Consider the following 27818-nt stretch of genomic DNA (forward strand, 5'->3'; position numbering starts at 1 on the left):
TCATGCCGGCTTCTTTCCTGCTTCTGTTGGAGCACAGATGGACACTGGCTCCCTGGTGGTGTTGTGGCCTCTGGTCAGACTGTTTTGCTCCACACGGGTCCGACAGGGGAGGCAGAAATCCCTGAAGCATCGCTTGAAATTTTCATCCAAAAATGCATAGAGGACAGGATTGAGGCTACTGTTGGTATACCCCAAAGCGATGCACAGATGCCAGCTAGCTATCACAAAGGGATTCCTGCTGTCAATTTCTATCATGGTCTTCACAATGATGAATATGTGAATGGGGGTCCAGCAGATGATAAAGGCCGCCACCACCACCAGGACCATGCGGGTAATGCGGCGCATGTTGCGGTCTTTCTCCTTGGAGCCTGAGAGCAGACGAACACTCCTCAGACGCAGGATCATCAGACCATAGCATATGGTGATGACCATCACAGGCCCCACAAAAGCAAAGATGAAGACGCAGATCTTTGTCACCGTGTCCCAATACCAGTCAGGCTCAGGAAACTTTAACATGCAAGTGGTTTTACCTGAAAAAAAAAAAGAACAGTTACATTTTGATGGCGTTAGACAAAATAGGGCTGATGTTAATTAACATCTGTGAAAGATCAGAGCAAAAACCACAGGATTCAAATCCAAAAAACTGCAGTGAAGGCTGTGGTACAAGATCAAGAACCTTTCGTGTGTAGTGCAGACTTTTAAATTCAGACAGTCTGTCATGGAAGGTTTCATAATGTTGCACTCAACTGTTCACACAATAAGAGATAAAAAGTCCCCTAAAGTGCTGAAGAAGAGAGAATAAAGCAAAAGCTAATAACTTTTCAAAAGTTATAGAAGCAATTACACATGTAGTGACATGTAATTTACGTGTAACTTTAGGCACACACTTATAGAAAATAAGGTTAGGTAAACTTACAGCTGGATTTTACTTGTGCGGGCAACTCAAACTTTAATATCATCCCAGTACAGACCTGCATCACTGAATTTATACACACATTTTATGCATGTGCACCCAGTTATTTTTATAGTTTGTCTTTTCAACCATCACAATGAATAGACTACTGTACAATCCCTTCACTCTTTATATTTTAATTTTTTGGAAGATTAGTCACTACTTGCACATTTCACGTTTCCTTGCTGTTAGGCTGATCACTGCACTTTTGCATCCCCGGAGAGGGAACAGGACTGAACATATCGATCGACTGACTGATTGAGTTGAACTATCTGTTCTCTCAGCCTCATGTTCACATTCTGCAGCAGCTTCCTCTTTTTGTTCTTTTAACCCGTTTTTGTCTGAACAGAATAGAACATTGCACACACGAGGGAGACTGTGGCCAAAAACTCCTTATGTTTCTGCTCCACTGTTCAACAGTTTTTCAGTTTCTCCCTGGAGCAGGATGGAAAATAATCTGAAAGGGAGTTTAGTTGTAGTCTTGCAATCAGCGACCCTGCAAAGAGCCCCCATCTTTGAGAAATCTAATAGGTTATATCTGAAAACATTGACTGATAATAACATATTGTTTTTAGCTGTAAGAGGGTGGCAGACTTTCGCAATCTTTTCAAAGTTTTCTGGCATGGTAGTCTTCAGTTGATCTTTGTCAAGAGCAGTGTATAGAATAGGTTTTAAGTCAGGATCAACCAAATTTAAGCCTAGACTCAACTATTTCCAGTTTTATTCATTGGCATGCATGTCTGATTTGCAGCAACACTGAATCAAAATAAAAACAAAGGGGAATTTAAATTATATTAAATTATGAAAATCAATAAAGCTGTAACGTCAACACCTTCACGGTCAAGCAGTCTAATTATGTATTAACAAAGTGAAAAGAGGTCTTCAACAAAGCAAAGAAAGGCATTTCTTTGAAAATGAGAGCAATGCTCACGTTGCTAGGTTTTTTGTGAAGATTCAACTACTTTTAAATGATCTCGCCACTCGCGACGCTGACCATGGTAAACACAAACTGTACATCCAATGGCAGCGGTAGACATTTCCTCCTAATCAGAGACAAAATCTCCCAATCAACTCCTCACTGCTGTGTACGCTCAGCTGCTTGCAAAGCGTCTGCTCAATTTAAACCCTTTAAATGACACGAGACGCCGTCTTCAGCGTTAGAAGCTGTACAGGAATGTCCAAGTGAAACGAAGGCTTAAGCTGAAATGGCACAACTTTGTTACAGCTGGTGCATTTGTTACAATGTTTGTCTTTGTGCAGCACTAATAGCTATGTGTTGACTGTCTGCTGCGTGGTTTGAAGGATCAGCAGTGACTTTATATGACTTTAGCACACAACAAGGTGAGCCTTGAGCTGCTAACTCTGTAGCTACAGACTGTGAGAAACCCAATAACACATACAGGAGCCTAAATAAAACAAGATGTGAACCCAAGGATAAAGTCTGGATTTGCTGTAACTCTGTTTCACCCCTCTGAGTCTTTCACAGAAACATCAGCTAGGGTGCAGAGATACAGCAGTTTCTCCAAACTGTCTGATAAAAAGATCACCTCATTATCACTCTATTGCACATCATAGTGGGACATACCTCATAATGGCCAACAGCTATACTCTAACAATACAACTGATTAAGCTGTAATTTTATGTACTGATTTTCAGGCAGCTCGTTGCAAGACTGAGTGTTAGATGAGAGAGGAAGCGTCTCCTCCACCCACATTTTGTATTTACTTTATAGGGCTATAAAATGTGTTATGCTTCATCCCTAATTGTCCTTACTTTTTGGCACTGAGGACAATCTTTGGCAAAGCAGAGACTGATCTTCAGAGAATTCATAGACATTATCATATTGTCTATAAGCCATCAAGAGCGAACTGAACAAATACCAAATTAGCTTCAGACAGAAAAGAAAAATTCCAATTAATACTAGTATAATCAATTTAGCTGATTCTGTGGGAGAATAAACTGTTTTGGTGGTAATTATTAGATATTACAAAATCACAAGTTAGAATCATTAATGATATTTTCTATGCTTTTCTTGCTTTAGTTTGGGTTAGCAAGGTGCATATTTGGAGTAGCTCATTCACTCTATGTAAATGTAACTTCCTCATATGGAAAGTGGAAGTGTTTTATTTTTCAGTGCCAATTGTTAATGCTTGGTCAGGACCAGTGCTCTTCACTTTATATAAAATGGGCTCTGAACACCTCAGGAACACACTATTCGGTCTATAATTGATGAATCCTGCTTCAGGGCCCAAACTACTCTGCATTTAATAAGGCTGTTGTGTTTTTAACATGTTTTAATGATTTGTATCTTGTTCTATTTAATCTCAACAAGCCCCTAAAAACAGGCAGTGATCACTGTCGGCCTCTCTCGGTGTTTATTGTCACTGTTCATTTTAACGCTCAGTTTTTAAAATCTTACGATGTAACTACGGCCCAGCCCATGCAGCAGTATATTAATGACTAACCTCGTATTGTGGATGGATTATCTCAGTTGTTCTCCCACCCTCACGTTAACATTTATTGAGTGGAAAAAAGTTAGCATTCATCCTCCACCTTCACTGTTTATATTAAGCTAACATAGCTGTGTCGCTAGCGATCACGTAGCACATCGTTATATATCAGCTAGCCAAACTAAAGTAACCCTACAAACGCCACTGCTGTTTACTTTCCTGTCTTCATTTATGTCGGAAGTGATAGCAGAGCTGTACGTCTTAATTTGTTTTAGAAATTTCTCAGTCAGGACGGGCTATATTATATTTAGATGGAAATTAGTGACCTAACTCCTTGCTAACTTCTAACTCCGTTAAGTTTAATAAATTCCGTTTTCATGGATGTCTGGATGCTAAACTTAATTGTTACATCTGGTAGAGCAGCCACAATGATTATTTTATTACAGATGAAAGAATTTAAACAGTTTTTAACTCTCAGTGATGCCGCAGTGATCGTTTGGCTTATGGACCTGCAGCGGAGTTTGGGCCCAGACACGGCTAATGACGTCACACTTAAAACACCTTAAACTACCTTAAACTTATCACTTCAATGCATCCTGTCAGACACAACTTCTCAGCTGTCACTGCTAAATGTCTGTTAGATTACTTTTTAAAATTTTAATTGCCTTGGGCAGCAGATATGTGATTTTTGGAACACACTGTGAAGTCTCTAGTAGGATTACACAACTGAGGATTACACACTTTGCTAAATAAAGGGCACACTACCTCCTATACCGGCAACTATATTTCGGCAATAGTATTTCAGCGATACATAGTTGTTTTTTTTCTACATTATGTTCCTTCAAAGATGTGCTAAAGGTTATCAGAGAAGGCTGTGACTTCATTACCAAATACATTTATTTGGAAAAATGAGTAATCCTCATGCAATCTTGTACTTACTTTGTGGCACCAAACAAAAGAAGACATCTGGAAAAGCAGTTCAAAAGGACCTACCCTCAACTACAGAATCTGTCTCCTGGAACATATTACCTTAGGTTTCATTAGACAGTTTTTGTATCAAGTAGTGTAGATGCTTCAGAGGCTCTTCTCCTTGCTCTTAGAATACACAATGGACAGTTCAGAGTATTGATTCAGAATCAGTTGCCGCTATTGTTGCATTTCCTTGTGTACAGTTTCATTTCCAACTAAAGGACCACAAGGTTTGCCTGATAGATGCAAATTATTCAAATGAATGCAGAATTACCTTTGTTCTCCACTACGACAACCAGCACTCAGTAACCATATATATTCAGCCTTATTTTTGAAACAATATAAATTAATTCAGAAATCATCTTAAAATATTACCAAGAGGTAAAGAACATGTACTTGCAGTCTTACCATTGTCTGCCACTTTGGTCACAGCCATGATCATGACAGGCACACCAATTGCCGAGGACAGGACCCAGATGAGTATGTTGATCAACTTGGCCTTGACAGGCGTCCGAAACTCCAGCGCCCTGACTGGGTGGCACACGGCGATGTAGCGATCTACACTCATCATTGTGAGGGTGAAGATACTTGTGAACATGTTGTAGTAGTCGATGGCAATAATGAGCTTGCAGAGGACATCCCCAAATGGCCAGGTGTTCATGAGGTATTTGGCGCTCTGGAAGGGCAGCGTGCTGGTGGCCAAGGCATCGGCAAGAGCTAGATTGAAGATGTAGATATTTGTGGCAGTGTTCATCTTGGTGTATCTGGTTGTGATCACAAAGTAGACAGAAGGTGTAGTAAAAGTTAAAAAGAAACTGATATTTTTTAACGATTTTTTTCCCCAGTCAAAAACAGGTTATTTCAGATCATCTCACAGTTGCCTCCCTGGTCCAGTCTACTTGCAGCTGCTGTTGAACTGAAAATCATATAGTTATTTGGGTATAATTTATTAGCTTGTTGGAGAGAGAAATAGTGTATGTAGAGAATAGATGACATAAAGGCCCATGAATTGAGATTTGAATAGAAAAAAATTGTCATTTGTGTTACTGGTGCATTTTTGTCCTTTCTTAATAATAATAATAATAATAATAATAATAATAATAATAATGTATACTTTATTCATCCTCGTGGGGAAATTACTTTCTCTGCATTTGACCCATTCACTCAGTGAAGCAGTGGGCAGCCACTAAGCAGGCGCCCGGGGAGCAGTGTGTAGGGACGGTACCTTGCTCAGGGGTACCTCAGGGTAGCCGTTCAGTGGATTTGAACATCCAAACTTCCGATCATGGGGCGACCATTCTACCAACTGAGCTTCATCAGGGAAAACGGATATTTCAATTATTCTGTTACCTACTTTAGATCCATTTTACCTCTAGTCATTTTCATAAAGTTATTATAGAAATAATTAGATATAATTCCATGTTGGAATTGATTACAAACAAAGGCTTAGTTTAATTTATGACTGCACTGCCTTGCTAATTTCCAGATTACCAAATCCCAAAAATAAACTACAAGTTAATTGCTTTTCTCCTCAGATCCAAAGTTAAAATACAGTGGGGCAAAAAAGTATTTAGTCAGCCACCGATTGTGCAAGTTCCCCCACCTAAAATGATGACAGAGGTCAGTAATTTGCACCAGAGGTACACTTCAACTGTGAGAGACAGAATATGAAAGAAAAATCCATGAATTCACATGGTAGGATTTGTAAAGAATTTATTCGTAAATTAGGGTGGAAAATAAGTATTTGGTCACCTCAAACAAGGAAAATCTCTGGCCCTCACAGACCTGTAACGTCTCCTGTAAGAAGCTTTTCTGTCCCCCACTCGTTACCTGTATGAATGGCACCTGTTTGAACTCATCATCTGTATAAAAGACACCTGTCCACAGCCTCAAACAGTCAGACTCCAAACTCCGCCATGGCCAAGACCAAAGAGCTTTTGAAGGACACCAGGAAAAGTATTGTAGACCTGCACCAGACTGGGAAGAGTGAATCTATAATAGGCAAGCAGCTTGGTGTGAAAAAATCAACTGTGGGAGCAATCATCAGAAAATGGAAGACATACAAGACCACTGATAATCTCCCTCGATCTGGGGCTCCACGCAAGATCTCATCCCGTGGGGTCAAAATGATCATGAGAACGGTGAGCAAAGATCCCAGAACCACACGGGGGGACCTGGTGAATGACCTGCAGAGAGCTGGGACCAAAGTAACAAAGGTCACCATCAGTAACACACTACAACGGCAGGGAATCAAATCCCGCAGTGCCAGACGTGTTCCGCTGCTGAAGCCAGTGCATGTCCAGGCCCGTCTGAAGTTTGCCAGAGAGCACATGGATGATACAGCAGAGGATTGGGAGAATGTCATGTGGTCAGATGAAACCAAAGTATAACTTTTTGGTATAAACTCAACTCGTCGTGTTTGGAGGAAGAAGAATACTGAGTTGCATCCCAAGAACACCATACCTACTGTGAAGCATGGGGGTGGAAACATCATGCTATGGGGCTGTTTTTCTGCCAAGGGGACAGGACGACTGATCCGTGTTAAGGACAGAATGAATGGGGCCATGTATCGTGAGATTTTGAGCCAAAACCTCCTTCCATCAGTGAGAACTTTGAAGATGAAACGAGGCTGGGTCTTCCAACATGACAATGATCCAAAACACACCGCCCGGGCAACAAAGGAGTGGCTCCGTAAGAAGCATTTGAAAGTCCTGGAGTGGCCTAGCCAGTCTCCAGACCTCAACCCCATAGAAAATCTGTGGCGGGAGTTGAAAGTCCGTGTTGCTCGGCGACAGCCCCAAAACATCACTGCTCTCGAGAAGATCTGCATGGAGGAATGGGCCAAAATACCAGCTACTGTGTGTGCAAACCTGGTAAAGACCTATAGTAAACGTTTGACCTCTGTTATTGCCAACAAAGGTTATGTTACAAAGTATTGAGTTGTATTTTTGTTATTGACCAAATACTTATTTTCCACCCTGATTTACGAATAAATTCTTTACAAATCCTACCATGTGGATTCATGGATTTTTCTTTCACATTCTGTCTCTCACAGTTGAAGTGTACCTCTGGTGCAAATTACTGACCTCTGTCATCATTTTAGGTGGGGGAACTTGCACAATCGGTGGCTGACTAAATACTTTTTTGCCCCACTGTAAGAACTGAAACCAAGGATTCAAAGCCAACACTAGAACAGCAACTCATTCAAACTCCATAAACCCAAAACAGTCACTGCAACTCAAACACAACAAGTAACAAGTGTCTGGAATATTAATGACATTTAATTAGGGGTCAAAACCTCATCATTAACAATAATTAAAGGCTAGGAGCGTAATTAATAATAATAATAATTAATAAGTTATTATTTCAGATCTCATAGAAACTCAAAGGTTTTGGGATTAAAATCCAGGACGGTGACAGTTTTATTAACCCAAATTCACACTGGCGTGCTCATAGTACAAAAGAGATTCAAGTCACATGCTTCATTTGTAGCTCATTTCCAGCATATTTTCTTTGTAGTCTATAATTTTAACAAGAAAAAAATGTTGCTTTCCCCCCCCCATTTCTATCTTTAACTTTTTAACATTGGAGATATTGACATTTCATTATAGCAGAAAAAGATAACAATATTATTGTAAAGCCTAAACCATGCTCAAGCAGAACATCAGCTAATGGAAGCCAACCTCATTTGTACCTGTCCATGATTCTATAGTGGAATCACTGTGGCTTTTTATTTGTGTTGATATGTAAAAAATGTAAAAATAAATGTATGAGAGGCTAAGCCATAAAAGGTTAACTAGAGACAATGCATCTCAGGACATGTTAAAGTCGTTTAAGTACTTTCTGCAGGGAGTAATTATTGTATTACTTTTTCAAAAGCTTATAGGTAATATGTAACAGATTACTTAATACAGATTACTTAATACACTGTTATTTCTGCATGAGGGGATCCCTCATGCAGAAATAATTGTGTAGGAAATGCAGATCAATAGTGCAACATATACTGTGGATACATTTAATGTGGGTTTCACTATTTGCACTATTTACAAGCTCCTACAGCTTGTAAATAGACTGCAAACTGCTGTTGTGACCCATTGTAGAGCCAAAGCAGTAGATAGGTCATCATACTCTCAAATGTTTTAGTGAGTCTTTTTTCAAGCCACAACATGTAGTGAGAGCTCAATAAATTAGAGGGGTTTGTATCCAATAACTCAATCACAGTCGTTTATATTTTAAAATCTAATTCTATTGAATCAATAGATCTTTTTTCTGTGTCCTTTTAGATACACTAACAACCATGACTGAATCACTTTGATACAAAAAAAAACCTACTTTAATGCCGGCATTTCATTTTTTTTTTCATTAACTGGATCTAGATTATTATGAGATAAATCATAATTAGGCCATGTCATTTTTTTAAGTTGTAGAACAGTTGCAGCGTGTCATATTAGGTCAGGCCTTAAGAGTTAAATCATCTTTGGGAGTTTTTCCACTACAAGTATATTAATGAAAGAACTCTGTAGTCTGATAGAAAAGATTTCTTAAAGTAATAAATTAGTCTAAAGCGAATGTCGGCTTAATCAGGAATTTATAATTACAAATGCTGTCAAAACGTCTCAACAGCTGCTCTATTATTCACTCTCAGCATCAGCTTTAGTCTCTAAATGACATCAATGTTTCATTTCAATCTGTTTCTTTTTTTCAGCTGAAGGTAAAACTGACACAGACCATTAACAAATTAGTAATTATTTATAAGAGCAACGGGCTTTATCATAATTCATAAAAGGAAAACTACTGGTGTAATTAATTAGAGGCTGCATTTAAATCTTGTGTTCCATGTCAAAGAAGCTGCTAGTTTTTTTTGTTCCATGCAAGTGGCTATCTTATCTTTTACACCTCTTACTAATTATGGAGGGAAAATTGCCATCAAATATGAAATGTTAATCATTCAGGAGGCTATGCAGAGACTGAATAACTAGCAGTAGCACACAGAAGATTTTGCAGAAATTACCTACAGTAATTCAGTGCAGCAACACAGAAAAGTCAAACTTATGATAGAGTTAGTTTTGAATTTCAAAAGGACAATGGTGGAATGGAAAGGCTAGAAATATAATGCATCCAAATGACTTTGCACACATCAGAGACATATTGAACACTGTGGGAGTGCCTGAAAAAACAGTTAGCTGTGAGGTACCACCAGTTAGAGCTACAGCATTCTTCTTCCCTGAATGTCTAATCATTCTGCAAACTTTCTAAAATGATATAACTGCACCTTGTCATCTATTTTTTTTTCCTGCTGCACCAATTTAATTCTCCTTCCTCATTCCTGCCTTTATCATCCCTCTTTCTCTTTCTTTTTCTTTTTCTTTGGCTATGAAGAGTCAACCAAACACTTATCCGTAGACTTTGCCAATTGCTCTCAGAAGAACTGAAGAAGCTTCTCGGATGAGAAGTGATACATCTTCAAGGAACCTTAAAGAAGTACAGACGCTTGTACTTGCAACTTGTAGGGGATTCTCAGTGATATAACACCCACTCTGATATGACATAATAGTGGAAATGACACGGTAGTAGGATTGTTCAAATTTGAGTATATAAATCAGCTTTTGGCTGTAGACTATTTCGCTGACATTTTAGTCCCTCAAACCATGTAATACAACAAGCCTCATTCACTCGTTCATACAAGCAGCTCATCTATACTTAAGTGCTTTTTATCTAGCATTCACACACACATTCCTACTCCGATGGATGCGGTCAGAGAACAACTTGGGGTTAGTTGACCCAAGGATATTTGGCATGCAGACTAGAGCAACCAGGGATTGAAACACCTGGTCAGAACAACCTTCTGATTAAGAGATGCCCTGCTGTAGCTCCTGAGGTATAGCCACTGCCAAGCTGTGTCAGATCCATGCTAGTATGCACTAGCTTGGCTGGATTGTAAGAAATCAAAAAACAAAATGTCACGAAGAAGGGAAAAGCGCCTGCATGGAAGGCTCTGTTTTAGTATTATTGCTTTGGTCTGGACTGCACAGTATGCATGCTCTCAGCAGGCAACAAGCAAAAGACACATTGACATTCAACATAAATTTTACACCAGACACTGACAGGTTGTTATGCAGAAGTATTTTTCTGATAGGCACTAATACAAGTCCTGAGGTTCAGTCACAGTCAGCTTTCAGCATATAAAGGTGACAGGCGGAAAATCTTGTTCCTGTAGTTTAATCACATTTTTGTTTGTTTGCTTGTTTTGGGTTAAAACCACGGGCATCATGCTAAGTGGCTGTCACAGCTATCCAATCATTTCCTCTTCAACAGTAATGAAACACAGAATGAAAAAAGAAGTCTCAGAGCAGTGGGCTACAGCGGGGGTCCCTGACCTTCACTTCTAAGCAAACGATGATGCACACTGAGAGTGTCTTAGTAATGCTATCCATCCTGTTTCCTGGGCTCTGAAGGTAATTTCTGCTTGTTCACCTTGTCAGCACACCAGTGATCCCAACAAGTGATCCCTTAATCAAATATTGACAGCTCAGAATTATATAAATCCCAACAAACCAGGAAGGATGTAGAAACACAGAGTCAGACACTGATAAAAATTAAATATCTTTTTTTTTGGATCATGAAGAATCCATTGCACACAGCCTTATACTTTTAACCATTAAAGAAAGACATGTTATGAAATAATTATCATGATTTCTTGGGCTTCTAATTTCTTTTTTTCACTTTTTTAAGATCTTTATACCATTTTTGCCTGCATATATCATTTTTTTTCTCATGCTTAGAAATGTATGATGATGACATCCCTACAAGCATGTACCTGTACAGGTGCCTATACTATGACTCAGTTTCAACATACCCTGGATATATTTACTTAATCTGCCTTCATTTATCTTAATATCAGCAATCAGGCTAAGTGGCATATGAAGGTTGTAATTAAGTTGAAAAGTCAACCCAGGGATTCCCAATCTGGGTACAAGCGTATTCATATGAAATTGGTGGGACTGGCAGCATCTGAACAGTCACAAGCATGGGTAGGTCTGCTTGCAGCAGAGCGAGCGATTTCACGAAGGCACGGTGTGTTGCTATTTGATTTCTTTTAGCCTATTTCACAGGTGCTGTTCAAGTAATTTTTTATTCAACAGCTTTGGCAGTAATCAGGCCTTGGTGTGGGTAGTGAAATTGAGCTCAGCTTTAATAAAAGATGTGGTTAATCACATTTAATTCATGATTTAACAAGGTGGAAGGACAATTACTTTTTATTACTTTAGGGCCAAGTTGATTCGGATAGTTTTCTTTTTAAAAAAAAAAAATAAAACCCTTAAAAACTTTGTGTTTACTTTGTATTTACTACTTGTTTCTGCACTGTATTGTGATGCATAGAACACTAAAATTGTAGTTGTGGCCAGCTAACAGAAAAATAAGAAAAAAAGAAAATTAAGGAGTACAGTACTATTTTCTATATTCCTTACTGATGTACATCAGGGGATGACAAAGACTTACTAGCCAGTAAAAAACTGTGGAGCCTTGTACTATCTGTGTACTGATATCCTGGCAATCTTCCAGGGATGTTGACACTACAGGGAGTGCAGAATTATTAGGCAAATGAGTAGTTTGTCCACATCATCCTCTTCATGCATGTTGTCTTACTCCAAGCTATATAGGCTCGAAAGCCTACTACCAATTAAGCATATTAGGTGATGTGCATCGCTGTAATGAGAAGGGGTGTGGTCTAATGACATCAACACCCTATATCAGGTGTGCATAATTATTAGGCAACGTCCTTTCCTTTGTCAAAATGGGTCAAAAGAAGGACTTGACAGGCTCAGAAAAGTCAAAAATAGTGAGATATCTTGCAGAGGGATGCAGCAGTCTCAAAACTGCAAAGCTTCTGAAGCGTGATCATCGAACAATCAAGCGTTTCATTCAAAATAGTCAACAGGGTCGCAAGAAGCGTGTGGAAAAACCAAGGCGCAAAATAACTGCCCATGAACTGAGAAAAGTCAAGCGTGCAGCTGCCAAGATGCCACTTGCCACCAGTTTGGCCATATTTCAGAGCTGCAACATCACTGGAGTGCCCAAAAGCACAAGGTGTGCAATACTCAGAGACATGGCCAAGGTAAGAAAGGCTGAAAGACGACCACCACAGAACAAGACACACAAGCTGAAACGTCAAGACTGGGACAAGAAATATCTCAAGACTGGTTTTTCTAAGGTTTTATGGACTGATGAAATGAGAGTGAGTCTTGATGGGCCAGATGGATGGGCCCGTGGCTGGATTGGTAAAGGGCAGAGAGCTCCAGTCCGACTCAGTTGCCAGCAAGGTGGAGGTGGAGTACTGGTTTGGGCTGGTATCATCAAAGATGAGCTTGTGGGGCCTTTTCAGGTTGAGGATGGAGTCAAGCTCAACTCCCAGTCCTACTGCTAGTTTGTGGAAGACACCTTCTTCAAGCAGTGGTACAGGAAGAAGTCTGCATCCTTCAAGAAAAACATGATTTTCATGCAGGACAATGCTCCATCACACGCGTCCAAGTACTCCACAGCGTGGCTGGCAAGAAAGGGTATAAAAGAAGAAAAACTAATGACATGGCCACCTTGTTCACCTGATCTGAACCCCATTGAGAACCTGTGGTCCATCATCAAATGTGAGATTTACAGGGAGGGAAAACAGTACACCTCTCTGAACAGTGTCTGGGAGGCTGTGGTTGCTGCTGCACGCAATGTTGATGGTGAACAGATCAAAACACTGACAGAATCCATGGATGGCAGGCTTTTGAGTGTCCTTGCAAAGAAAGGCGGCTATATTGGTCGCTGATTTGTTTTTGTTTTGTTTTTGAATGTCAGAAATGTATATTTGTGAATGTGGAGATGTTATATTGGTTTCACTGGTAAAAATAAATAATTGTAATGGGTATATATTTGTTTTTTGTTAAGTTGCCTAATAATTATGCACAGTAATAGTCACCTGCACACACAGATATCCCCCTAAAATAGCTAAAACTAAAAACAAACTAAAAACTACTTCCAGAAACATTCAGCTTTGATATTAATGAGTTTTTTGGGTTCATTGAGAACATGGTTGTTGTTCAATAATACAATTATTCCTCAAAAATACAACTTGCCTAATAATTCTGCACTCCCTGTATTTTGTGGAGGACTGGTTGTTTAGTACATCCCATACCTCTTTAATTTGGAACAGAACCTGCTCCAGTGCTGGTTAGGCCTGCAGCATAAGTCACAATGGCAGTGCACCTTGGTACGATGTGAACCACCTTCACATCGTACCAAGGTACAACCTAAATCATATGAATGATGTCAACTGAAAGCACAACAGAACTAAGAAATTATAGTACCATAATTTCTTAGTTAATTTGCTTAAATTAAACTAAGAAATTATGCTTAAACTAAATGCTTAATTTAAGCATTTAATTAAATTAAATGCTAAAATTAAATTAAGCATTTAATTTAATTACAAGAAATGCTTGTAATTAAATTACAAGAAATGCTTAGAAAATTCTTAAAGGAAAACATAAGATTGTTTATTACCATTTGCGTTATAGCACACTGTTGTCACTGTTTGTGTTCTACCACAGGGTAAAAGTAAATATTCTGCATACACCTACTTTTTTATTTAGTATTGAGGATGCCCACTTCTTGAGCCCCTCTGGTTTGCATTGTTCAGCAGTGCAGTAGTGCACTCAGGAAAAGCTTTTTTGTTTTAGGCCAACTAGTGGGCTGCCTAAGGAGTCACCAGCTCAAGGGTTACCACAGAGATGGAATAAATATTAAGCAATTAATTTTATCTGCTCTTCAAAGTCTGCTGCTTGTGCTTGCTGCACCCTGCACACTGTTATAAAAACTTTCATTTCCAGTGCGCTCCATTGCCAGATGGAAGCAGTGCACAACCGGTATGTGGGCTACTCTTGCCAGTCCATCAGCCAGTCGCAGAGAAGAGCAAAGTCAAAGCACCCAAAGAGCTGAAGTATTTTCTTTGAGGTGTTTTTTACACTTGTCCCATTCCTGGTGCTCTCAGCCTTTATTCTGACCCACTTGTCAACCAGTCAACATTAACACTGACGCTTGTCATTTGGTTCTGCTGACCCACAGTCAGGATATTTAATAAAGACTGCGTGGGAGCCCATATGGGCAGTGTTGGGGAGTAACGGAATACATGTACCACCGTTACGTATTTAAAATACAAAATATGAGTAACTGTATTCCGTTACAGTTACCGTTTAAAAAGGTGGTATTTAGAATACAGTTACTTTGTTGAAATAAATGGATTACACGGCGGTACTTTCCTGTTTCATTTTGTCGCGGGTCAGGACTGTTTGGGTTTTGCTTGACAGCTACGTTCTGTTGTTCCAGGCGGCAGCGTTACGGTTGCCATGGTTACAGGGTGATGCTCTCTCTCTGCGTGTTTCCTGGGTGAGAGAGCGCCTTTTTGTTGTTGTTGTGCTAAGCTAATAGGCAGAATGCTACAGGTATAGCTCTAAAGAATGTAGCAATATAGGCAGTGTAGTCCGTGTTGCACGGAGAATGGACTGCCATACTCGTTATGTGTCTGTGAGCGAGGGAGGGGAGAAAAAGGAAAAGTACGAGTTGTCATCGAGCAAAAACGGGAGCTGGAAGCATGTAAATATAATAATAACCACTGCAGCCAAAAAGAGTGCCTGACGAGCCCAGTTGTAAGTAAGCTATTAAGACTCGACTGTACACCGTGTTCGTGTTTTCCTCCGAAACAATAAGTTCCGTTGGAGCAGTCTTTCAACGCCTCTCTCTGTCTCTCGCAAGAAAAGTTGACCCACACAACAAAGTAAAGCTATTTTTCAGCTACAAGCCCGACACGGAACCCGCCGTATTAGTCAGAGGTCCCTTTACTACGGGTTCGGAGCCGCGAACCTTCAGTAACAGTAATAAATCACACAGCAATAGTACATTCACGTAGTTGTAAACAGCATGATAATATATTAAGTAATCCAAAGTATTCAGAATATGTTACTCTCATTGAGTAACGTAATGGAATACGTTACAGAATACATTTTGGGGCATGTATTCTGTAATGGAATACATTTTAAAACTAACCTTCCCAACACTGCATATGGGGCAGGTGAAAACCCCCTCTGTCCACAACACAAATCATGTACATGGAGACACATCTGTGTGATGATAAATTAAGAATTTGAGAATCATATATGAGTAAGCAGACTAATGAAAATATTAGAAGATTAGGATAACGTTACCCACGCTGCTATAAAATAATGATGCAGATAATACTGAAAGCCTGGGAGGATGAACAAGAATTGCGAAAAAGGAAAGATCATATTACTGATGTTCTGAGGAGCACATCCATTTTTGATACTGACAGCTTATGAACTAGAAATGTAGATATTTCCCCTAAAGTAAATGCAAAAGACACAGTTTATGTTCTTAAATTGCTGGGGGAGAAAAGAGCTGTGGAGGAGGTTAATAAAAAAAATTGAGAGCATGAGGGTGGGAATGGATGTTTGTATCTGTGTGTGCCTGTATGTCTGTGTCTATATGTCAGGTTGGGTATCAGGCGCCACCTCTCTGGGGACATCTCAGGCCCTCCAAGGTTTGGAGGCCTATCTCCCCCTACCACCACTTCCCCTGCCAGTGGCGGACTCCCTCAGACATCGGTGCGTTGGTGGTTCTTTGTGTCTGGGGATGGGCGTCCAGGTACACACCGGCTCACTCCTTGGCGGCCGCTTATCGGGGCCTGGAGCCTGGGGCTCGCTCGGGCCACTTCGGAGGTGGGGTGCCCCCGGCCTCTCGGCCTGGGACTCGGTCACTCAGGCACGGCTGGCTGCCGGCGGAGCTCACGGGCGCGTCACTGCAACTCCCCCTGGCTTCTGCTCCGCGGCTGCTGAGTGAGCCCTCATCTGGGACTCTCCTCAGCTCTTTCTGGGACAGTGGCGCGGCTGCCCCTCTGTTGGTCTTCCTTGGTCTCTTGTGTTCTGGGGGCCTCTGGATGTCTGGAGTTTTGATCTCCTCCATACCTGCTTCATGCCCTGGAGGACGGGGCTGTGGCCCCCCCCCACCCTCTAGCAGATCATTACATGAAGGAACCTTTTAAAAAAAACAAGCGCGTCCATGCTCACAGGTGTACACACGGGTGATCACACCCACAAACTACACCCTTTTTGGCTCCTACCTCAAAGCACACTGTGTTCTGTTGATCTTATGTGCTGCACAATAATGTTTAATATTTAGTATTTACTGTCATATTCCCATATATCATTGTGATGTTGTTTATTCTATTACTCTTGTTCTCTTCTGCTTGTTTTCTTTTTTCTTTCTCAGCAGGTGACCCAGGTGATCGATATATGCATTTTTTCTTCTCTTTTTTTTTCTGCCCGTTCTGTTGGTTTTTGTCTTTTGCCCTTCTCCCCCGTCCCTCTTCTCAGCTGTTTCTTTCCCTCTTTCTTTCTCCCCTTCTTTCCCCCAGTCAAGTCTGTCCCGTATTCAGCAAGTGAAAATAAAATAAACAATAAAAGGTGAATCAAATGGACCATTATGGCAAGGCTGGGATGGTCAATTTGGTAAAGTAAATCAGTTGGGCATCTTTCTTTGCCTTTAGACAATAATTCTGATGGCAAAAGAGACAAACGAGACAGGCAAAAAAAATAAATAAAAATTTGTCATTCCAGGAAATGATGTTTGCTGTCTACTGAGTTCTACTCACTTTCCTGTGAGATTATTTAAAAAAAACACTAAAGGTTTATTTTAAATTTACCTACAGCGGAGTCTGTGAGATTTCTGAAAGCAAGTAAATTGCAACCCACAGATGTGGTTTTCATTATATCGGAGCGACAAGACCTATCAGAACCAAACCTTAACTCTCTGTCTGCACTTTTCTTCACCTCAGACAGGTGAGGCTTTACATACTGTGAGAGTTTTATAGTGAAAGGATCTGATACTCAGTAGCTGTCCAAAAGTTGAGATTTGAGCTCCATCACAGCTCAGACCTCAAACTTGGGACTAGTGCTGTCAGCGTTAATCTCGTTAAAATGACGAAACGCCATAAGCGCATTAACGCGGCAAATCTTTGTTAGCAAGGTAGCGTGCATGGGGCTGGATGGCGCTAACGTGTTAAAGAGCTAACCGCGCTAACGAGCTAACCGCGCTAACACGTTGACCCCGTGCAGGCCCGCGCACGCCAACTCGCTAACGGAGATTTGTGTTAATGCAGTTATGTCATTTTAACGAGATTAACACTGGTAGCACTACTTGGGACATTTTTATTTTATTGTTATTAAAGCTTTAATTATTCATCTATATATTATTGTATCGTCATTTTGTCCAAGTACAAAAACATGAAATATGGCACCCAGTTGTATAGTAACAATCAAACCATATGTGCCGCAAGTTGCTGAGAAGATTATTATTAAAACACCAAGGGTTAAACATTATTTTATGAACAACACAAACTCTGGATTTGGGCTCATAATTATTAAAGAAGTAATAAAATGATTATGCTTGTATGTTCCTCATTAGGCACCCGTTCATGTCAGAGTGAATGAATAGTGGCATTGTAAAGCGCTTTGGGTGCCTTGAAAAGTGCTATATAAATCCAATCCATTATTATTATTATTCAATCTTATGGCCCAAAATAACTGCTCGTGTATTTATGCTTGGATAGATACAAATAATGAGTAATTGGTAATCCATTTATCTAACATACTAGTTAAGTTTATTATGATGCAAGAAAATATGGTCTATTACAGCTAAACATCTCTGCTTCTGTCTCATCTTTAAGGTTTTTAAAATTTTGTCCTTAAAGATAAATCTTGGAATTAAAAGCTTACTTCTTTTTTTTTTTACATAATTTCTATATGTAAAAGGGAAAAGGGACCATGTGTTTAAGGCAGCCATTACAAGACTGGTACACTGTTCTTTCAATGATCCTGGGTTTTACCTCAGGATTTTCTCTTTGGGACCTTTCATTTCTGTCTGCTGTGTTTCACATTTTAAGTTTGATCTAATACTATGCTTTGCCTTGGTTGCGCTCTCTTTCATATTTAGTATTTCAAGTTTTATCTGGCAGTGATAATGTGTGCTTTGTTCGCTGTTCTTACTATCATGATTACCTGGTTTATTTTCTTGACTTTCGTTGGCTTGTATTAGTTCTCTTATTTCAGTTATCAGCCCTTCCCTGTGTTCCCTGTTCCTTGTCAAGTCGTCATTGTCCCTGTTTGCGATTCCATAGTTTGGCATAGTTTGGTACTTCCTTTTTTATTTTATCTTCATCCTGTGTTTGCTTCTCGTGTCTAGTCTCCCTTGATTGTTGTCAGCTGTTTTCCCACCTGCTGCCCATCCTCTCGTTATCCTATGCATGTGTATATTGTTTCTGTCTCCCACTGTGCTTTGTTGAGTCATACTGTTTGGTCCTGCTGTGTATTCTCTTTTGGTTTGCTTTCAGTTTCCCTCTGTCATCTGGATTTGCTGGCTCACCTGAATAAGGGCTCATTTTCATTTATTCCAATCTGTTTTTCTAGTCTGCATTTTGGCTCCAAACTCCACACACATCATGACAATTATTAGCACAGGCTGGTGCGGCAATGCTGTGCTGATCCTCAGCTACTACCAATGGACCTAAAGTGTGCAAAGAAAATCTCCTCCACACTACTACATGACCATCAGCAGTTTGAAGTGCTTCTTGATACACTGAGCTACAGAGACTTAAGATTTGCATTTAGATAATTCCTTATCTTTCATCTCAGTGCAGCTTAAAGTTACAATACATTTTGTGACTACATCAGTCCTTTCAGTTTTGACACAAAAGTCAGCTTCGACTCTCCCCTGAAGGGTACACATGGACACAAACACAAGCGCACACTGACATCAATCCCTGCTGTGTGAGATGCAAGACAAGCCATGGGATGCAGTCGCCATGTTGACTCAGCCCAGGAAATGAACAGACTGACTGCCATCTCTCAGACACACACAGTCATGTTCCTACTGGCAACGAGCTACAATATTTCCAAGCAAATTTCAAACCCCAGTAATTAACTTTAAATTTTGTCATTCCACAATATTCCCATTACAGAACATCCAAAACATAAATTGTAAATGTTTTCAAAACCTACTGTCTCAGTAGAGATTGAACAATAATCCACAAGAAGAAGCTCAGTAAGAGTCTATTTTCACACAAACTGAGCCCAGCTTCCATTACCTGCATATCGATCTGATTTCAAATTTAGCCCACTTGACAGTATATTGCATGAGCACTGAACTGGTTCTTATCTAAACAGTGCAGCAGCAAGAAGGTGGAAAACCTGTGGAAGATAAAAGGATCCTGCCCTGTGTAACTGAATGGACTATCGCTTGAAGCGTGTGTTTGCGTCTGCGTCATGCTCTCCTAGGGTTGCAAAATTCCCGGAATTTTCAAAGATGGAATCTTTCCATGGGAATTAACGGGAATTAACGGGAATTTATGGGAATAAACGGGAATTAACGGGAATTTATGGGAATAAAGTGGGAATTTTCAAAATTGAAGGTTGGCTCTTCTTAGGGAACTTAAATATAGTTGAGGAAAGTATATTTTAGCATAATATTGACAAAAACAAACAAATGCAATTCAAATACACTTGAATATCCATGCCATTCCTTAATCACATGTACAGAGCACAAGCTTGCTGCATGGCTATTGAGACCACCTACTGGCACTGTGCATGCCTCCATCACATGTACACATGGACCACACTTTTGAGCCTGAAGGACAAAGAGTATTAAAGGCACACATTTGAGCCTGTGGACTTAACAAGTGAGGTAAGTTTTGATGATATTATGGGAAAATATATTCATTAAATGTTTAAATTGTGAATATCACATAAAATGTATTAATCTGGTAGATAGCAATCTGATAAGATGCTAAATAAAATGCTAGCATCTGATAAGATGCTAAATAAAATGCTAGCATCTGATAAGATGCTAAATAAAATGCTAGCATCTGATAAGATGCTAAATAAAATGCTAGCATCTAATCAGATGCTAAATAAAATGCTAGCATCTGTTAGATGCTAAATAAAATGCTAGCATCTGTTAGATGCTAAATAAGCCATAGCTAGTATAACATAAAGAAGATGCTAGCTTCCTCATTTGGTTGTTTTGTTTTGAAGATCATTCCAGTTGTTTAGCTAGCCTTACTATTTATATCTGTTTATTATCATATTGCAATTGTATTATTACGATCTCTTGCATTGCATTAGCATTTTTACAAGCTCTTGTTTTATTTTACAGAAAAATGCCACGTGCGCTATCTGATGTGTGGAGACATTTTACACCAGCTAATGTACAAGGGAAATCTGTATATATGTGTAAGTATTGTGATAAGACGTACGTGAAGAATGCCACAAAAATGCAGCAGCACATTGCAAAGTGCAAAAAAATTCCTCAAGGCCCAACACATGCAGCAGCCAGGAGTTCCACTCAAGGGGAAAATGAATCTGTTTCAGCTGTATCAGAGTCAGATACCCACTCATCAGCTCCTGGTCCCTCTGGCATCAGAGGATTCTTTGATTTTATGGATGACACTAGCCAGAAAAACGCAGATGAGTGTTTCGCTCGTGCAATCTATGCAACTGGCTCACCCCTGATGCTGACATCCAATGTGTACTGGAAGAGATTTTTGAATGTTCTCCGACCAGCATACATTCCCCCAACCAGACATGCATTGTCTACTCATCTACTGGATGAAGAGTTCAGTCGAGTTCAAGCAAAGGTGAAACAGACCATTGACCAAGCTGACTGTATTTCAGTCATCTCTGATGGATGGTCCAATATCAGGGGACAAGGAATTATTAACTACATAATCACCACTCCTCAGCCTGTGTTCTACAAGAGTGTAGACATAAAGGAAAACAGACACACAGGCCAATACATTGCAGATGAGCTAAAAGTGATCATCAATGACCTTGGACCAGATAAGGTTTTTGCACTGGTCACTGACAATGCAGCCAACATGAAGGTTGCCTGGGCACATGTGGAGGAGACCTACCCTCATATAACTACTATTGGCTGTGCAGCCCATACACTAAACCTTCTCCTAAAAGACATAATGGCACTAAAAACAATGGACACTCTGAATAAGAGAGTGAAGCAAGTTCTGAAATATGTTAAAGGCAAACAAGTAACTTCCGCTACATTTCTGTCAAAGCAAAAGGAAAAGAACAAGAGTACTACACTGAAGCTTCCCAGCATAACGCGATGGGGTGGTGTTGTTATCATGTTTGACAGCCTTCTGGAGGGAAAGGAGTCTCTGCAAGAGATGGCCATATCCCAGTCTGTAGGCATCGACAGTGACATCAAGAAGGTCATCTTGGATGATGTGTTCTGGGAAAGAGTATCTAGCAGTCAGAAAATCCTCAAACCTATTGCAGCAGCAATAGCGAAGATAGAGGGGGATGGTGCCATCTTGTCAGATGTCCAGTGCCTTTTTGCAGAACTCAAAGAAGAAATCCAGACAATTCTGCCCACTTCCCTACTACTGAAAGCAGAGGAAACGGCTGTGGTCAAGTCATTGGAACAGCGGAGGGAGTTCTGCATGAAGCCAGTGCATGCAGCAGCATACATGCTGGACCCCAAATATGACAAGGGCATACTTTCCGGGGAAGAGATCAACGGTGCCTATGCGGTCATTACAGCCATGTCTGACCACCTGGGTCTCGATAAAGGCAAAGTTCTAGGCAGTTTGGCAAAGTATCGAACAAAGCAAGGCCTTTGGAAAGGGGATGGAATATGGCAGTCATGCCAGCACATATCTGCAGCCACCTGGTGGAAGGGACTATGTGAATCTGAGGCCCTTGCACCTGTAGCCTCCATCCTCCTCCAAATCCCACCATCATCAGCCGCCTCCGAGCGCAACTGGTCACTGTTTGGGAACACCCACACAAAGGTTCGCAACAGGCTCACAAATGTGAGAGTGGAAAAGCTGGTCGGCATTCGGGCAAACCTACGGCTCTTTGAGCCTGACACAGAGCCATCCTCAACAAAGCTGGAAAGTGACACTGAAGAGGAAGACTCAGAGTTGGATGCTGAGGAAGTGGACATGTTGTTGGATGATGATGAGGTCCAGGAAGAGTCTATTGACTGAGCAAAAATGAGAAAAGAGGATTGCTTGAAGGAAGATTTGAATGTTTAATGGGACGTTTTGGAGGATAAGTGGCATTTTTCATTTAACCTTTTGAATGGGACTTTGTGGAGATTTTTGGACAGGGGGCATTTTTGAATGAGCGGGGTTAGGGGATGGTAATATTGAACTCAACATTTCTGTTTTTATTCATCCATGAAACAAGTTATTGAAACGTGTTCTATTCTACTGTACTTACAAATAAATCTGTTTAAATATCTGTTGAAAACATTTTGCATGGAGGTTTTCTTATGATTTCTGTTTATATTTATGCTTGGAAATAATATATTCCCAGTTAGTTCTCCTAAATTCCCATTAATTTCCATAATTCCCATTATTTCCATGGACAGTTTCCAATATGGAATATTTCCAAAATTCCCAAGCTTAACTTACCATGGAAATTTACCGGAAACTTTTCGGAAATTTACCGGAAATTTTCCGCCCCTTTGCAACCCTATGCTCTCCATCAGAAAACAGGCTGTCAGGTCACGTCAGACCGGTGTGACATCCACAATGACGCTAGCATCCAGGGAGACTCTGCTATAAATGTGGAGCATGTTTGCGTGTGTGTGTTTCTATCGAAGGACCTAAGTGGAGGCACAAATTCAAAATTCATTATATTAAAAAAAAAATAGATGGATGCTTTCAAATGGGCTTTTGGTTTATTATTATCAAAGCTGACACGTGGCAGTAAATAAACTAGTTCTAGTTATTGATTTATTCATCCATGCATGCAGGTCACCCCTTGGCAAAACACCCCCAGTACTGTTTGCCATTCTGTTCAGCCTGCATCGATCTCACCCCATGTATGGCAGAAAATTCTCAAATATTTCATTGCAATACTGCTACAGAAGGAACAGAGGCTACTGTTTACTTATTCATAAGAGGTTCTCACAGCCCCTGACACAACCCCAAAGGAAGTTGTGTCTCTTTCTAGTCTGGGACCAGGGACTTTCAGGTATTATGCTGAAACGTCACACGAAATGCTGTAGTAACACTGTACTGCACCACCAAGTCACTTTAACAGTGATGACAATATAACTGTTGAACTTGGCTGTAACTTTCTGCATGGATCATGAAAACAATGCATTCCTCCGAAACAGTCACTGTGCCCATCTTCAATTATCACAGCATTGAGTGTAATGGACACACTGGTTCACCATGTGGATCTCACCCCTTGCATCTTCTTAACCGTGAAATAGACACGCATGCTTAAGTTGTATTACCAGTAGGGGGAGATAATGTAATTAAAGCCAACACTTGGCTAGTGACCAAGGAAGGTATAAAGTACATTGCAGACTCCTTCTATGCCAGAAACAATGAAGCTTCTTGGCTAATATGTATTTACATGTAAATGTGTTTGGAATGTCTCTTTAACCATATTCATGTTGTCTTGTAATAAAATATCGCCCTCTGCTGGTACTGCAACTTAAACCAGCATGTCCAATAAACACTGCTGTGATATTTGGTTGTTCCATCAGAGTTCATCACTATTAAATAAATAAATATCAATTAAGCTCTTTTTCATTTATCTGAGATGGCAAAAAGAAAATCATTATACAGTATTATAAATTAAAAGTGGAATTCTGAATTTATAGCTAGTATTATTAGTATTTTGAGGCGAAAACTTAGAATTTTTGAGAAAAGACAATAAAGTGACATTAACATTAACATGACATTAAAAACCTTTCATATAGTCGAACTGCCCTGCAACAAATTGTCCAGGAAGTATCCCACCTCTCACTCTGTGGTAGCTGGGATAGGCTCCAGCCCCCAGCAACCCTCAATTGGATAATCGGAAGAGGATGGATGGATGTTATCAAATTAGAGTTCCTCAAATGTTTACTTCAATTCTGCATTGTCCTGATTCCTGGGTCCACACCTTTGCAATTTTGGATATAAAAATACAGTTTTCAGCTATATAAACGCACTGGCCCTACATTCGGAAAATACAGCAAAATATATACAACACAAAATCTACTCCAATACACCTTCGATAATAATAAAACAGTACTGTCGGTTATAACAGTTTTTACTCTCTAAATCGCTCCATTACTGTTGTTCTATAAAACAGATGGGATTCAAGCCTAACATTATGGAGAAATCCTACTTTTTCTAAATTTCTGAATTTTTTAGGAAAATTCTCCTGTGGCTTAACATCCGGTTATTATTTGTAGTACAGGTGGCATTAAGGCAGTGTGTGCAGTTATTCTTAACACAGTAAGCAGTCTTAAATCAATCAGGATGTTAGCCTCTTACGAACAGAATTCCTGAAAGAAAAATTAAAGGACATAACTGCCATATTATTAATGCTGTATTTTTTTAATTAAAATGTTGGTTGAATTGCAGCCAATTTATGTCAAATGGAAATTATACAAAATGTATTTGTTCCACAAAACAATGAGGAAAAGCACGCATTGATTGTCTATCAAGTAGAAGTGCACAAAGATGATATTTTGACCAGGGACGATCAGGCTGCAATCTGCCCTCCAGTGTATGGACTTACACAAGGTCCCTTTACTGTTTTCTTCAAGATTGTTTAACCGTATTTTGTGGATCTTTTTTGGGGGTTTTTTTTTTTGAAAATGTAAGAAGAGTGAGATAAATTTAGAAGTCGTGGGTTCTTTACTGGAACATCGTGTTGATAAAAACAGTGCTTTAAAATGCAGCTTTAAAAAAGAAAAAAGGAAAATGTAATCTGTCAAATATTATAGTTCTGGAGACTCCCCTGCTTTTTTGCTATTCATGCCTCCAGTTTTTGCAAACACGAAGGCACTACAAAACAAATTCACCTAAAGCATTTTGTTATTTCGTGTATTAATGAGCTCATAAATCCATAGTACAGCTATTACAGAATGCCAAACTTTTCATTTGAAGGCAACTCTAAGATTTTGTTAATAAGATCATTACTTTCAGAGCTTACAGATGTTCCACAGGAGATGATACATTCTCACTGGGTTACTGTGCTCGAGCTTCCCGTCTCATGGAGGTGTGGGTGCTGTCTGAAATATGTGACGTCATTGTAAAGTAAATCGCTTCACAGTGTGACTCACTGACTTTGCTGACTCCTCAGACATCCCCTTTTTGTCTCCCTCCTTCCTCCCTTGCTCCCCTTTGTGTTTAGGTGGCTTATTTTTCCCAATCTTTTCACGCCAACACCTGAATGGAAATACCTCAGAGCTCTGAATATGGATCAGTTTTGATTGCCACAGCATACATTCCAGATTTTCTGTTATTTCTCTGTTTGGATTCCCCCTGCTGCTGTCTTCTACTGTTCCCTCCATAGGCTGAAATATGACCAGCAGCTAGGATATAGCTAGGATATAGATAGATATATAACTGCATTATTTTTTGCTGATCTTGTCACATTTTTACAGCTGCTTTACCCCAAAGCTGGTGCCTCCTAAATTAATTTTACCTGCTTCTTCAATTTTCCAGCCAAGAGTCGTGATTAATACTTTGGCTGATATTGGGGATAAAGAGAATATCTGAGATTAGGAGGTATAAATGAGGATAAGAAGCAAGCAATATAAGCTCTTTTTTCTTGTCTATTTATTTGTTTATATTTTTTCCTCATCATGCAGGTTAGGGCTGGGAGGCTTTTCAGGGAAATAAGTGCGTACAGGGTTTATTTCTTTTTTTTTTTTAGAGTCAGACCTTGGACTGACAATAATGCTGTCAACACCCACTAATGGAATGATAATAATAATAATAATAATAATAATAATAATAATAATAATAATTATTATTATTATTATTATTATTATTATTATTATTCATTCGAATGAATGTGAGTGCGAATGGTTCTCTGTCCCTGTGTGTTGGCCCTGCGACAGACTGGCGACCTGTCCAGGGTGTACCCCGCCTCTCACCCTATGACAGCTGGGATAGGCTCCAGCGCCCCCCGGGACCCTGAAAAGGATAAGCGGAAGCGAATGGATGGATGGATGGATTATTATTATTATTATTATTATTATTACAATAATAATCTTAAAACTAGGGCATATAACCTACAGTTATATAAAGAGACCAAATGCTGTCTCCGTCGGTCCTTCTAGCTGCAGGATTTCCATTTCTACTCTGCTCCATCACACTCAGTGAAGAGGAGCGTGCAGCTGAAGGTCCACAGATCAGTTTGAGCTCATGAAGACTATTTGAGTAGCCCTCTCTCCCTGAGGCAAGGCTGAGTCAGTCATAACAACCATCTTTAGTATGAAACTGGTGCATGTTGTTGCTTCATGCAGAAATAATAAAAGACCAATCTCATGGTTTATGCAGGGAATCTTAAATCACTTGTTTGGCATGCGCATATTTCACCTACAAATGCAGGTGCAGTGCAAGTACACACTTGTGGCTCAACACAGACACAGACACTAAAAAAGTGCAGGAAAGGAGCAATCGATGGGTAATTAGCAAGCAACTTTCCGGTATATACATCACGTGTATCCTACAAGGGTCTGATTGGGATTTTTTTGTTAATTCGTGTGCATTTCCTCAGAAAACATAAATTTTATTTGTATTTAGAAAAGCTCTTGAGATAACTGAAGAAAACTTAAAGCAACACATTTGAATTGAATTGAATTTGATTTGAAATCAGCGCGTATTTGGGGCCTGAAACCCCCAAATGAAGCTTTGCATTAGGCATAAAGTGGGTTTTGTTGCTCTCATCAACAGCCACAAACTCATTAAAGTAACTGTGCTAATAAAGCATGATAGTGTTTACCTGACCACTCCGTACATGACAAGGACGTTGCCGAGAAGTCCCACCACGCAAATAACGGAGTAGAGCGCCGTGATGGATATGGCTATGATTATACCCCCGGCGCTCCTCGCCGGATTCTGCTGCTCGGTGTAGTTCTGCAGCCTGTCGCTCATTAAGTCGCTCTCATCAGCCGGGAGGGTGACATTGAAGGGAATGACGGAGTAAAGGTCGGACAGGGAGAGCTGAGCTCCGGGGACCGTGTAAGGCTCCATGCTGCAGTGCTGCCCACTCTGTCCTCGGTGATGAAAACTTAACCGCGCAACAGTGAGAAGAAAGGCAAAGATTTAAACTGACACAGGAGGAAAAAGAACTAGTCAGACTGGAGGGAAGAAGTGGAAAAGGCGAGCAGGAGAGTTTCCAAAAAACGTGCAGATTAGAGCCTCTGAGTAAGAGTTTTCTATCCAAACGGACGAAGAGTAAGTGCCCCCCGGAAGCGGGCAGCTGCATCTGTGCGCTCTAGCTGTGTGTACACCTCTTATACTCTCGGAGACCCCCACCTCACAGCCCGGCAGCTCTCTAATACCCGTGCGTCGACGT

At 40.1% G+C, this 27818-nt stretch overlaps 1 protein-coding gene across 1 annotated transcript; it reads right to left on the bottom strand.

Moving 5' to 3' along the window:
• Positions 1-27493, bottom strand: oprd1a (opioid receptor, delta 1a). Its single transcript, XM_085346220.1, has 3 exons — positions 27243-27493; positions 4780-5135; positions 1-530 (listed from the first exon to the last, which is right to left on the bottom strand). The coding sequence occupies exons 1-3, from the start codon at positions 27491-27493 to the stop codon at positions 1-3; spliced, it is 1137 nt and encodes a 378-aa protein (XP_085202346.1).
• Between the last annotated feature and the right edge of the window lie 325 nt (positions 27494-27818).

The sequence above is a fragment of the Diplotaxodon limnothrissa genome, linkage group LG22 (genome assembly GCF_057381915.1).
Source record: "Diplotaxodon limnothrissa isolate DT_005_m linkage group LG22, D_limnothrissa_male_GT1.1, whole genome shotgun sequence".
Lineage (NCBI taxonomy): Eukaryota > Metazoa > Chordata > Actinopteri > Cichliformes > Cichlidae > Diplotaxodon > Diplotaxodon limnothrissa.

What these genes read in the sequence shown, in the direction of transcription:
- oprd1a (XM_085346220.1), bottom strand. Translation starts at nt 27,493, where the DNA reads ATGGAGCCTTACACGGTCCCCGGAGCTCAGCTCTCCCTGTCCGACCTT. An exon ending in GTCATGTACGGAGTGGTCAG is followed by an intron (nt 5,136 to 27,242) that starts GTAAACACTATC and finishes GATCACAACCAG; the next exon opens with ATACACCAAGATGAACACTG. An exon ending in GACCAAAGTGGCAGACAATG is followed by an intron (nt 531 to 4,779) that starts GTAAGACTGCAA and finishes TTTTTTTTTCAG; the next exon opens with GTAAAACCACTTGCATGTTA.